At 51.1% G+C, this 13,529-nt stretch overlaps 1 protein-coding gene across 3 annotated transcripts in view; it reads left to right on the top strand.

Moving 5' to 3' along the window:
• Positions 1-13,529, top strand: part of Acot11 (acyl-CoA thioesterase 11) — a 59,437-nt gene that overhangs the window by 33,221 nt on the left and 12,687 nt on the right. For 2 of the 3 annotated variants that reach the window (XM_052176899.1, XM_052176897.1), the window contains exons 2-6: positions 2,868-3,081; positions 3,631-3,700; positions 11,843-11,903; positions 12,756-12,854; positions 13,212-13,350. In XM_052176899.1, the coding sequence (XP_052032859.1) occupies positions 2,880-3,081; positions 3,631-3,700; positions 11,843-11,903; positions 12,756-12,854; positions 13,212-13,350 (571 nt within the window). In that variant the 5' untranslated portion in view covers positions 2,868-2,879. The remainder of the gene's footprint in view (positions 1-2,867; positions 3,082-3,630; positions 3,701-11,842; positions 11,904-12,755; positions 12,855-13,211; positions 13,351-13,529) is intronic. The other variant, XM_052176898.1, reaches the window with a different exon arrangement.

Raw genomic sequence — 13,529 nt, 5'->3', positions numbered from 1 at the left:
TTCATTTTCTTCTCTTTCTCCTACCTTCTCCTCCTCTTCCTCCTCCTCTTCTTTTGGGTGTTTGTTTGTTTGTTTGTTTGTTTTTCGAGACAAGGTTTCTCTGTGTAGCTCTGGCTGTCCTGGAACTCACTCTGTAGACCAGGCTGGTCTCAGACTCAGAAATCCACCTGCTTCTGCCTCCCAAGTGCTGGAATTAAAGGTGTGCGCCACCACCGCCCAGCCCTCTTCTTCTTTCGAAAAGGTGTCTTACTGTGGAGCCCTGACTGGCATGGAGCTCTCCATATAGTTATGGCTGGCTTCGACTCACAGACATCTGGATGCCACTGCTTCCCAAGTACTGGGGTTACAGGTGTGTACACCACACCTGGAAACTAAAATGTATAACAAGGGGATTGGCTGCTGGTATTGAGCCCCCTTCCCCACTCACTAGCTCCAGAACTTTTTTTAAGATTTGTTTATTTTATGTATGTGAGTGCACTATAGCTGTCTCCAGACACACCAGAAGAGGGCATCAGATCCCATTACAGATGGTCATGAGCTACCATGTGGTTGCTGGGAATTGAATTTAGGACCTCTGGGAGATCAGTCAGTGCTCTCAACCTCTTAGCTATCTCTCCAGTCCCCTCTCCAGAACCAGAGCCTGCCCTCTGCTCACCCTGTTAAGCAGTAGTTCAACTCCTAGCCATCCCTTGTACTATGGACATGATCCAAGGATGTCCTGTGAATGACTTCTGGTGCTTGTCCCTGTGTGACTGCTGTGTCTCACCATAATGTCTACACCTTTTATTTATTTTTGAGACTATGTCAGAACTTCCTTTTTGATGCTGAGATAGAGACGTGTGACTCCTTCATGTGTGTACCTGCTACATTTAAAAATGTATCTGGTTAATTTATTTGTATTCTCTGTGTGTGTGTGTGCACATGTGCCAAAAGAAGTCATCAAGGATCTTCATTGATCACTTTCCTTCCTTTCCTCTGTTCCTTCTCTCTGAACCCAGAGCTCACATTTTCTTGGCTAGGGTGGAAGCCAGCAATCCCCAGGGTTCCTCAGATCTACTGAGTATGGAACTCTGGGCAGACATTGTCAGTCATTTGACACAGTCGAAGAACCAACAGAGAAAGTTCTGGAACCCACATATGAGAGGCAGGGCTTCAAGCTTGGTGACCCTGCCCTGTTCTCAGGCGGGATGGTCCTGCTCCCTCTTGTGAATGCCGCATGTTCTCTTCTGCCTCTGCCCACCTTGGAGCTAGGGTGACAAGATGCTCAATGTTTTAGTTACTTTTGGGCAATTTTTAGAAGAGTGTACTGGGGCCTTACGGCTTCAGAGGGTGATTCCGTGACCGTCACGGCAGGGAGCATGGCAGCAGCCAGGTGTGCTTGGCTTGGATCAGTAGCACAACCATGCAAGAGGCTGAGAGCTGCTGACTGGGAATGGCATGGGCGTCGCCAAAGCCTGCCCCAGTGACACGCCTCCTACAACAAGGCCACACCCTGTAGCTGGACTTTGGCTACCTCAAGGGTTCTTCCTTCTTCCACCCTTCTCCACCCTTTTAACAGCTGATACTAGATCGGAGGGAAAAAAGAATAGAGGGGGAAGGGATGATGTTATTGTTAGATTACTTCCTGTTGATTAGGGCTATCGAGTTCCTTGGGGCAAGTGTGATTTTCACCCGCAGGATATCTAATTTCTTCTTGTGGTTACTTCTCTGTACATAACTACTTAACAAACTGCGACCAACAACAACCAACCAACAACCCAACAGTTCTCTAATCCCCAGGGCTCTAGCATTTAAAGTCTCCTGAATTCCTAACATTGCACAGTTGTAGAAGCTATCCGATGCTGGCAAAATCATGCCCCTGTTAGAGCACGAGGCGATCATAGTCAGCTACTGTGGACAATCTGAAACACCTGGGATCCATTCTCAACAGGACTGGGGACGCAGCATCATATATATGAGCCTTTAAGGGGTGGGGGGCATTCTCATTCAAAATACCACACTCAGTTTGTTATGTGGGTGCTGGGATCTGAACTCAAGTCCTCAGACTTCGCAGCAAGTGGTTTTTTTGTAAAGGTGTATTTATTTATTTTATGTGTATGAGTACACTGTAGTTGTCTTCAGACACACCAGAAGAGGGCAGCAGATCCTATTACAGATAGTTGTGAGCCACTATGAGGTTGGTGGGAATTGAACTCAGGACCTCTGGAAGGGCAGTGAGTGCACTTAACCACTGAGCCATCTCTCCAGTCCATAGTAAGTGCTTCTAACTGCTAAGCTATATGTCTAGCCCCCTACCACCTTTTTTGACTTTCTCAAGAGAGAAATTTAGGAATTAAATATGGCAGCATGTCTATATTTCCATCTGTCTAGAGGCTGAGGAAGAGCAAGAGTTCAGTGCCAAAGCTGTGGGGCTTGTTTTTTTATTTTTTATTTTTTTAAAAAAAGTCAAACTTTTTTTTTAAAGTAAAGGAAGACTTTAGAAATCACCCACTAGCCGGGTGGTGGTGGCGCAGGCCTTTAATCCCAGCACTTGGGAGGCAGAGGCAGGTGGATTTCTGAGTTCGAGGCCAGCCTGGTCTACAAAGTGAGTTTAGGACAGCCAGGGTTACACAGAGAAACCCTGCCTCAGGGGGTGGGGTGGGGAAAGTCGTCCACTAGCTGTGACAAGGAAGTAGACACTCTCCTGAGAGGAAGCGGGCACAGGCAGCATTCCCCTGAACTCTGAGATCCTGGGCTGGAGGTGGTGGCCGCTCCTGATGAGGCTGGTGGGAGGTGGTCCTAGCAGCTTCTGCCCCTCTGTGTACTTGAGGGTTGGGCAGTGCAGAGATGTGCAGGATGCTGACCACGCTCTCCTCACCCGTCCCCAGGGCTTCGCCTCTATGTTCTCTGGTCGCACATCCCGGAAGTCAATCTCTCATCCGGAGTCCAGAGACACTTCCGCCATGGCAGAGGGTGAAGAATACCGGAACCCCACGGAGGTGCAGATGAGCCAGCTGGTGCTGCCCTGCCACACTAACCACCGTGGGGAGCTGAGCATTGGACAGTTGCTTAAATGGATCGACACCACCGCCTGCCTATCAGGTGAGGCTGTGCTCCAGGCTCGCCGTCGTCACATCCCCACTGCTTGCCCCGTAGAACCTGGGCAGGGGCCTCAGTTTTTAAAGATGATGTCTTCCTCTCTCATAAGTACCATACTTGCTCCCCTTCTGGTCTTAGGTCCCGCTGGTCCCCTGCCTCTGTTCACCTAGTTGCGAGGGCAGCCCATCCCTTGCCTGCAGTTACCCAGCCCTTGGGTGTTGGTTCAAGCCGTTGTCCCTGCCTGCCTCTACTGCGCTCTTAACCACAGCGACTGCCCGATTGGCTGCACTGACAGTGAATGCTCAGATCCTTTCCGTGCCCAGCCTCTAGGGTCTAACAGTGACTTGGCTACACCAGCAGGGTTTGAGAGGCCCCGAGGCAGCTGTGGGGTCCGGGAAAGAGCTCCAGAGCAGACCCAGGGCTGGAGCAAGGAAGCAGAAGTGGGAGGAGGGTGGGAACTTCTCAGGGAGAAGCTATTGCGAGATTTGGTCCGAGGCCTGAGTGACACGGCGAGGCTACTAACGTCTGTCTGGCTTTCTTCTCCCACGCCAGCGGAGAGGCACGCTGGCTGCCCCTGTGTCACAGCCTCCATGGATGACATCTACTTCGACCATACCATTAGGTAAGTGGCCCTCTGGCTTGATTACCCTCTTGGCCTCTCTCCAACCCCCAGCCCAGGGCCTGCATCCCCATGCCCCCGCCCACCAGAACTTTGTGGCACTTGGAGCTGACTCAGTTGACTGATGGCCTTGGAGGGTGGAGCCATGGTGTTTTGGAGGCGGAGCATCTTTCTGTAGGCCTGTGGGACAGCAATGGGTTAGGCATGGCTTTTGCTTTGGGCCATCAGGTAGGCTTTCTTGTCAGGTTGGGGCTGAGGAAGTTGGCTCAGGTTTGCAGTTGGAGAAGGCTCCTCTAGTGGAGTGTGGAGGCCTAAGGCCGGGCAGGCTGTGGAAATATGCAGAGCCAATAACTTGGGGGTCTGTGTCATGTGGTGCTCTGTGACTCGGGTGAGTCAGATTCTCTCTCTGGGCTTTGTTCCTTACCTGTAAAATGAGAGGACTTTAATTTGGTCAGGAAATAGCTCTGTTAGCTCAGACACTTGTTCGTAGGCTCCTGTTCACTGGATTATAGGGAGTGTAGACTGTCTCTGAGGCACCAGCCATCCAATGATGACATGTCGACTTTTAAATGAAGCTCTCAACTGGCCCATCTCAGTAAACGTGGCCATCTAGCAGTGTCCCGCCAAGTGGCTTTTTCGTTACCTTCAGGCTTCTGACTCTTTCCCAGAGTTCCTATCTCTGCCTGGATTTTCTGCCTGTCCTCTCTTGCTTTGCTATAGGCTGCTCAGCTCCTCACTAAACTGTTCAGAAGGCGTGGGAGAAGATGTTCATGGAGATAGGTGATGCTTCGTCACACGGTGCACAAGAGATTATTCTGAAAGGAAGACCTGTTGACAAGGCACCGAGGTCTGCACTGGGAGAGTGAGCCGCCATCGGTGCTTCCCCACCCCTCCCCCTCCAGCTCTTACTCAGGGATACCTTTATTTTTCAGTGGTTGTACAGGTTGCCTCACATGCTTTGCCACTGAGCTCATCAGGCTGGGACACAAGAAGGCTGCTGAGCGTTGGCCCGGGGCAGGTCTTCCATAGAGCCTTTGCTACGGGCCCACTCCTAGATAGGTTACCTACACACAGGATGGCAAACGCCAAGGCCTTATTCAGGGCTGCCTGTGCCCTGTGTGTGGCTAATAAGGAGGACTGTTGGGCGGTTCCCGTGCTCAGTCCCTTGTTCACTACGTATTCAGTATTGTTAACGGACTGGCTAGTTTTATGTCAACTTGACCCAAGCTGTCATATAGGAAGAGGGGACCTCAGTTGAGAAAATGCCCCTGTCGGATTGGCCTGTGGGATATTTTCTTGATTAATGATTGATGTGGGAGGGCCCAGCGAAAGTGGTCCTGCGCTGTGTAAGAACGCAGGCTGAGCAAGCCACGGGGAGCAAGCCAGTAAGCAGCACCCTCCATGACCTTGGCTTTAGTGTCTGTCCCCAGGTCCCTGTCCTGACTCTCTTAGATGATGGATGAACCCTGGTGTGGGACTGTGAGTGAAATTAACCCCTTCCCTTTTAAGTTGCTTTTTGTCTTAGTCAGGGTTTCTATTCCTGTACAAACATCATGACCAAGAAGCAAGTTGGGGAGGAAAGGGTTTATTGAGCTTACACTTCCATGTTGTAGTTCATCGCTAAAGAAAGTCAGGACTGGAACTCAAGCAGGACAGGAAGCAGGAGCTGATGCAGAGGCCATGGAGGGATGTTTCTTACTGGCTTGCTTCCCCTGGCTTGCTCAGCCTGCTCTCTTATAGAACCCAAGAGCACCAGCCCAAAGGTGGCACCACTCACAGGGGGCCCTCACCACTTGATCACTAATTGAGAAAATGCCCCACAGCTGGATCTCATGGAGGCACTTCCCCAACTGAAGCTCCTTTCTCTGTGATAACTCCAGCCTGTGTCAAGTTGACACATGAAACTAGCCAGTACACTTTTGGTCATGGTATTTCATTACAGCAATTGGAACCTAGTTAAGGGCAGGGGAGATGGCTCAGAGGTTAAGAGCACTGACTATTCTTCCAAAGGTCCTGAGTTCAATTCCTACCAACCACATGGTGGCTCACAACCATCTGTAATGGGATCCGATGCCCTCTTCTCATGTGTCTGAAGATAGCAACAGTGCACTCACATACATTAAATAAATAAATAATTCTTAAAAAAAAAAGATAGAGTCAGGCAGTGGTGGCGCATGCCTTTGATCCCAGCACTTGGGAGGCAGAGGCAGGCGGATTTCTGAGTTCGAGGCCAGCTTGGTCTACAGAGTGAGTTCCAGGACAGCCAGGGCTACACAGAGAAACCCTGTCTCAAAACAACAACAACACATACAAAAAAAAAAAAAAAAAAGAAAAGAAAGAAAGAAAGAAAACCTAGTTAAGGTAGTTCAGAGCCTTAACTAATCCAGAAAGCATTGGTGTCCTGCTAGGTTTGCAGACACAAACAGTCAGAACACAGTCCTTACGCCCTCTACCCAGTCTGCAGAGGAACAGAGAGGGAAATGCTATTTGCATTTGCAGTGGGCAGTTGGGGGTTGAAGTGTGGCTCAGTGGCAGAGCATGTGTGTAGCATGCAGAGCCCTGGGTTCGATTCCTTCCACCACCACTACAGAGCCAGTGAGCTCTGGTTAGCTGCTGAGTTGCCTTCATTCTCTCTTCACCCCTCAGTTCTGGGGATCATCCCAGCTCTTGAATCAGCTTGATAAACAGTTAGCTCGACAAAGAGGCTTCATTCCTGAAGGCAGTACTGAGTTCCACTCTTATTAACGTCTTACATTTATATATTACCGATATATTGATTAGAATGCCTTTTAATTTGTTGATATATTAATAACGAGGGCTACAGTATGAGGCCTTTGTTGTTAGTATCTTCACTTAACAGAGGAGAAACTGAGGCACAGAGACGTGTGGATACCTTTTCAGGTCACACAGCAGGCGGAGGACCCAGGATTGACTAACAGGAGGCCGGCTGGCCCTAGGGTCCTTGCTTTTTATCAGTGGGCTTCGTGGGGTTGAGGTTGGCGGGGCAGGGCCTCCAGGAGAGTTCCTGGAGTGGTCTGAGCTGGCGGGAGGGCTGTGAGCCTTGTGCTTTGGAGGCTGTGATGCTGGTTCTGGGCAGCATGGAGAGGGCCAGGATGCATGTGTGGTGGGTGGGTGGCCCTGCTGCTGCAGGGGCCAGAAGGTGACACTGGGTCTGGGCAGGGCCTACAGAGGAGGGCACATTGTTCAGAGCCTGGAGCATGTTAGTGGCTAAGATAGGCCTGGCAGCATCTGAATAGTTACAGGTTTACCTTTGTCTGTTTTTGGTTTTGCTATTTAAAAATATTTCAGGTCAGGTGTGGTGATGCACACCAATAGGCGTAGCACTTGGGAGATGAAGACAGGGGCATTGCTGTGAGTGTGATTCAAAACTGACTTGGTTTATATAACATAATAAAATCCTGTCTCAAAATAACTTCCAAATAAATACATTAATTGAATTAAATAAATGAAACATTTCAAGAGATTCCCATACCTGGAATACCACCACTCAGGAGCTGAGGCAGGAGCATCTTTAGTTTAAGGGCAGCCTGGGGTACATAATGAGGCCCTGACTCAAGCAATAGAAGACGAAGCGAAGTATTCCCAAACATATCTGGAAGGACTTAGAACTAATTTTGAACAACTTCCACATGACCATCTCACCTGAACAATGGCCACCTATTTTTCCCCACTAGTGCCTATTTTTCCCCACTAGTGCCGTACTGTCAGCGTATGGCCACACCGACTTGTGAGTTCATTTTGCTGTGTTGTTATTTTTTGTTATCTCAATAAGGCTGAAAATAAGTTTGGAAATCAACTGAGTCTTCTTAAGCTCCTGACTCCTAACCTCTCACCCCCAATCATCTCTCTTGAAGGGGACTGTGTGCCGTCTCTCCCTCCCTCCCTCCCTCCCTCCCTCCCTCCCTCCCTCCCTCCCTTCCTCTCTCCCTTCTTCCCTCTCTCCCTTCTTTAGTATCCTGTAACCGAGTCACTCCCAGCCCTCTTCTTTAAAAAAAGAAAGACTTATTTTTATTATTTTAAATTATTTACCTGAGCTGGGTGGTGGTGGTGCAAGCCTTAAATCCCAGCACTCAGGAGGCAGAGGCAGAGGCAGAGGCAGAGGCAGAGGCAGAGGCAGAGGCAGAGGCAGAGGCAGAGGCAGAGGCAGATGGATCTCTGAGTTCTAGGACAGCCTGGTACAGAGTGAATTTCAGGACAGTCAGGGACTAGCAAAAACAACAAAGTAACTATTTGTCCCCCCTCCCCCTGTGTGTGTGTGTGTGTTGTGTAAGTACAGATGTCTGTAGAGGCCAGAGGCTGAATCTATAGGTAGTTGTGACCCACGAGACATGGGCGCTGGGAACTAAACTCAGATCTTCTGCAAGGGCAGTATATACTTTTGACTACTAAGCTATCTTTCCAGTCTCCTCAGACCCTGTTTAACACCACAGCAAGATAAGTTCATTTTAAATCAGCAATCCCCTATTCCCTGTGAGGAATCTATTCCCAGATCTCTGGTGGGTGCCTTGGAGCCTTACTGACACCAGTTCCTACACAGACTGTGACGTCTCCTATAGGAGCAATCAGGCTTGAACAAAAAGGGCTAAGCCATGCCAGGTGGCACAAGCCCATAATTTGAGCTGCTCCAAAACCTAGGGCAGTTGGATCATGAATTCAAGACCAGTATGCGCTACAGATTGAGTTCAAGGTCAACCTGAGCAACTTCATGAGATCCTGTCTCAAAATTAGAGTAAAGGGCTGGAGAGATGGCTCAGCGGTTAAGAGCACCGACTGCTCTTCTGAAGGTCCTGAGTTCAATTCCCAGCAACCACATGATGGCTCACAACCGTCTGTACAGCTACAGTGCACTCATATACATAAAATAAATAAATAAATCTTAAAAAAATAAAGTAAAAAGAGCACCGGCAGCTCAGTTTAGTGGTAGAGCGCTTGCCGGAGGCCCTAGGATCAATCCCGTGCTGCGGTGCCAGAAGGAAAGCTGATAGTAAAAATGGTCAATTGTAACAGTATGTTTTAATAAACACTACAGTCTTTGAAGTTATCCTTCTCTAGCAATTATAAGAATATACTTTCATAAACAATAAAATCTTTGTTGTCAGGTGGCATCTATCCTACCCCAGGGCATGGCCTCTTGGGGAGGAGTAGCTCAGGGAGTTTGACTGCACTTGCCCCACTGCCAGGGCGGAGGGTGGGTGCCAGGCTCTACGGAAGTGCAGCTCACCACCACTCCAGGGGTGGGAAAGCCAGAGCCGCTTGGGCTGGAGACAGCGTCTGGCCCAGGGCAGGGGCCTTAGCTTGGTGGAGGCAGGCTTGGTGGCCGTTGTGGCTGGGAGCGTAGAGAAGCCTTCTATGGAAGAGTAAAGTCGCTGCTCTGTAGACAACGGCCTTCCCCAGGTTCCTCCCTGAAACAGACAGTCCATGGTTATAAACAGTTTGTTGGTTGTGCATGGTGGAAAATGGATGCATAATGTACCATACCCAACTTCTCAGGGTGGGCCTGAGATTCAGTACCGTGTGCAGGGAGGAATGTCTGGGAAGGAAATCTTATTGGCTAAGCCCTTTGGGCCTCTAGGCACCTCATTAGCATGGAGAACTCTGTTTTGGGCCTACATGACCATAGGACATGTTTCTTTCATGTGACATGTGTTCCAAGTCAGGAGTCTGGCAGGGAGCTGGGAGTCGCCTAAGCCTCAGGTGTGTGTCTCCTGAATCTCCTGGTCCTTACCAAACCCTACTCTACCTTACCAAACTTCTGGGCATGGTTTTACGTCCCACAACCTATCTCTTCTAAAAATTTTTATTAATTTCATGTGTGTGAGTGTTTTGCTTGCATGTATGTCCGTGTGCCACATGTGTGCTGTCCACAGAGACCAGAAGAGAGGGCTTCAGATCCCCTGGAACTGGAGTTACAGATGGTTATAAGTTGTCACATGGGTTCTGGAATTGAACCTATAGTCTGAAAGGGCAACAAATGCTCTTGACCGGAAGCCATCTCTCCAGCCCTCTTTCCTAACTTTTGATCGTGAAAACTTCCAAAGGCATGGAAGTGTAGAACATGTCCCTGTAGCCCAGATCTGATAGCTCCTGCTTCGCTGATTTGCTTTATATCTATACAGGAATAAATGCATATAAAAATACAGTTTACAGATGGCGCTTTTCTGCCTGAGTGTCAGTATTGCTGAAACGTGGGCAGAGATGCAGTGGTCGGGCATTGTGAGCAGAAGTCACTCACCGAGCCCCCCCACTGAGCAGCCAAGTGTTGGACTGTATCCCCCTGCCTCTCACTGGGCCATCCCCATGTGTTCCCAGAGCTATACACACAAGGACACAGACCCGGAGGTGAGGTGACTCTCCCAAGGTCATCGGTTTGGGGTGTGACAGTTGAAGCATGACAAACCTAGTCTCATGTGGCCACACTATGGCCTTGTGACTGGCGTGCCCCTTGGGATGGACCAGCCCAAGCTTCCGGCAGGCAGTGCACCACAGGGCAGAGGGGGAAAGGAGGTCATTGTGATTGAACTCGGCAAGGTTTCTAGCCTTTTGCCCTCCTCACCCTGACAGCCCATCAGCTGGGCACACACTGGGCACAGGGCAAGCTAGGTGGCTCCCGGGAGATTTGTGTGGACATGGGAAACAGTCCCAGAGGGACGGCTGCACCTAGGAAGAACTGGGCTGGTTTAGTCAACACAACCCATTTAGAATCCTTGGCCTGCTGCAAGTTAACTGGGTGACCTTGTTAGCTAGGTGACCTTGGACAAATGCTTAGCCTCTCTGATCTTCACTCCCTTGTGAATAAACCTGTCTCCAAGTTTGTTTTGAGATTTGAATGTGGAAATGCTCTTGTGGCACCTTTAAGGGTTTCATATCCCTCCCGTTCCCCTCTCTAGCCTTCAGCACTTAGCCAGCATTTGGTAAATGTGGATGCATTGCTTCAGTCAGTCACTGGTTAAGGGGGTCTCACCCTGCTTCCCGTGCTTGCTGTGGTGATGAGCAAAGCAGACATTGCCCAGGCTGGCCTGGGACTCGCAGTAGGGCGTGCAGCCACACACTCTGCACAGGCTCAGGCCATTGTGAGCCACAGAAGCGAATCAGAAGAAGAGAGACCAAAAGTCAGGGGCTTTGGCCCAGTGCAGTTTAAAGGCTTGGGAGGTAGAGGTCATTCTCCAGGGGGCATGCTGACATGGGGATAGGAGGCTGCCCCAGGGAGGGGACTGAGGAGCAGAAGGAGGACTCTAGCTCCTGGACTGGGGGTGGGTGGGTGTGTAACTTAGCTGCTTATGGAAGCTCTCATTTTCCATCTACAAAATGAGTGCTCCTGTTGTCTGCTGGCTTGGTGACATTGCAATTGTGTGACTGTTTTCTGGGAGTCTTGAAGTACTCTTGCCAGTCCTCCTCCCCTCACTGAGGTGTGGGTGTCTGAGGCACCTGTTTCTCCCTTGGTCCCTCTCTGAGGTGTGGGTGTCTGAGGCACCTGTCTTCTCCCTTGGTCCCTCTCTGAGGTGTGGGAGTCTGAGGCACCTGTCTCCCCCTTGGTCCCTCTCTGAGGTGTGGGTGTCTGAGGCACATGTCTTCCCCTTGGTCCCTCTCAGAGGTGTGGGAATCTGAGGCACCTGTCTCCCCCTTGGTCCCTCTCTGAGGTGTGGGTGTCTGAGGCACATGTCTTCCCCTTGGTCCCTCTCAGAGGTGTGGGCGTCTGAGGCACATGTCTTCTCCCTTGGTCCCTCACTGAGGTGTGGGCATCTGAGGCACCTGTCTCTCCCTTGGTCCCTCTCTGAGGTGTGGGAGTCTGAGGCACCTGTCTCTCCCTTGGTCCCTCTCTGAGGTGTGGGAGTCTGAGGCACCTGTCTTCTCCCTTGGTCCCTCTCTGAGGTGTGGGAGTCTGAGGCACCTGTCTCTCCCTTGGTCCCTCTCTGAGGTGTGGGTATCTGAGGCACATGTCTTCCCCTTGGTCCCTCAATGAAGTGTGGACGTATGAGGTACCTGTCTCTCTCTTGGTCCCTTGCTGAGGTGGGGGTCTGTGGCACCTGTCTCTCTCTTGGTCCCTTGCTGAGGTGGGGGTATCTGAGGTGCCTGTTTCTCCCTTGGTCCCTCTGGAAGGCTTACCTCCTGCTTTCCTCTCCTCAGTGTCGGCCAAGTGGTGAATATCAAGGCCAAGGTGAACCGGGCCTTCAACTCCAGCATGGAGGTGTGTGTGGCTGGCCCTGTCCGGGGGTGGGGTGGTCTTCCTATTCCACTCTGTCTTTCAAGATCCAAGCCCAAGCCCCCTCACACTATAGGACTCTGACTAGAGTCCCAAGATGGCTGGCGGGGATAGGAGGATCCTAAGGCCTTCCTTGCTATAGCACAGGAGGGAACATGGAGGTCAGGGCGGGGAAGGGGTGTGTTCAGGGCTTACGATTCCAGCAGGGCACATTCAGTAGCTGGTGTGAAGGCAGAGGAAGGCAGTGCTGTGTCTGGTCATGGTGCTGCAATGGGAAAGACTAAACTTTTGGCCATTATTTCACCATTTCACCTGGATGGCCTCTGTCTCCACATCTATACAGTGGGCCCAGGGCTCCTGAACTCAGGAGACTAAAGGTTCAGTGGGAAGAGGTCTTTGTGAGCCACTGAGGACTTCATTTCTTCTCCTGGGCTTTATTTAGGTTCTGCAATCTAGCGAGCCATTGATTCCGGAGAGCCACAGAAGCTCGGGTAACAGTCCTGACTATGCTTCTAGGCAGCACACAAATGCACCCCACAGATCTGACCTTCAGTATCAGTAGTGGACAGGGGCACGTTTAACCCTTTCAGTAATCTCTCAAGGGCGGCTGTGACCACTCCTGTTCCATAGATAGGAAACAGGTTCAGATGAGGGAAGTGAATTCTCCAAGGTTTTCCTGGGAACCAGAGGCAGAGTCAGAACCAACTCTAGGTTCCTGGCATCCCATACCTGGTAGGTGATGGAGAAACTCCAGAGGCCCAGTCTGGGTGGTTCTTCAGCCTCACTAAAGCTGCAGGCCGTGAGTCATATCTTCCTGTCCACCCCCCCCCCCTGCAGGTGGGAATCCAGGTGGTCTCTGAGGATCTGTGCTCTGAAAAGCAGTGGAGTGTCTGCAAGGCCTTGGCCACCTTCGTGGCCCACCGGGAGCTCTGCAAGGTAGACAGTTGTCCCCACTGCTCTGCCACACTCACATTACCCCGAGTAGGACCCTCTGTGACCCCGCCCGGGGGTCCAGTGCCTTTCCCCATCTCGTCCTGCACATTTAAATGCCTTCAGATCACTGTGTTCTAAACAGACCCCTCTATTTTCTGGGCCTCTGCCCAAGAAGGGATCTTGGGGGACATTTAGAGAGAACTATGACCTGTCAGGTTACAATGGAGACAAGAAGGTGGCACAAACGGGAGAGATCCCAGGAGCTCCTCTCCCACAGCAGCCCAGGCCCACTAGGTAGCAGCTTCAGGCCTCAGGCCACCGTGCTGTCTTGCAACCTTGTGCACCCTGTCTCCTGTCCAGCAGGTGAAACTGTCGCAGGTGGTCCCACTGACAGAGGAGGAGAAGACCGAGCATGGGGTGGCGGCTGAGCGCCGGCGGATGCGACTGGTCTACGCAGACACGATCAAGGACCTCCTAACCCGCTGTCCCATCCCGGATGGTATGTATGTAAGAGGGCAGCCAGGTGTACGCAGGAGGGAGGCTGGTGTCCTCACACCCACTTTGAGTGGAAGGAGGAAGGGATCAGACTACACACCTCTGTCCCTGGTGGCCTCAGGCTGTTCTGGCCTCCATGGCCTCATGGTCCCCTCCAGGGAAAGCAGGTTGTGGGTCCACTCA

The sequence above is a fragment of the Apodemus sylvaticus genome, chromosome 3 (assembly GCF_947179515.1).
Source record: "Apodemus sylvaticus chromosome 3, mApoSyl1.1, whole genome shotgun sequence".
Taxonomy (NCBI): Eukaryota; Metazoa; Chordata; class Mammalia; order Rodentia; family Muridae; genus Apodemus; species Apodemus sylvaticus.
Note: the sequence above shows the minus strand (reverse complement) of the source record. Positions and strands in the feature narration are given on the sequence as shown.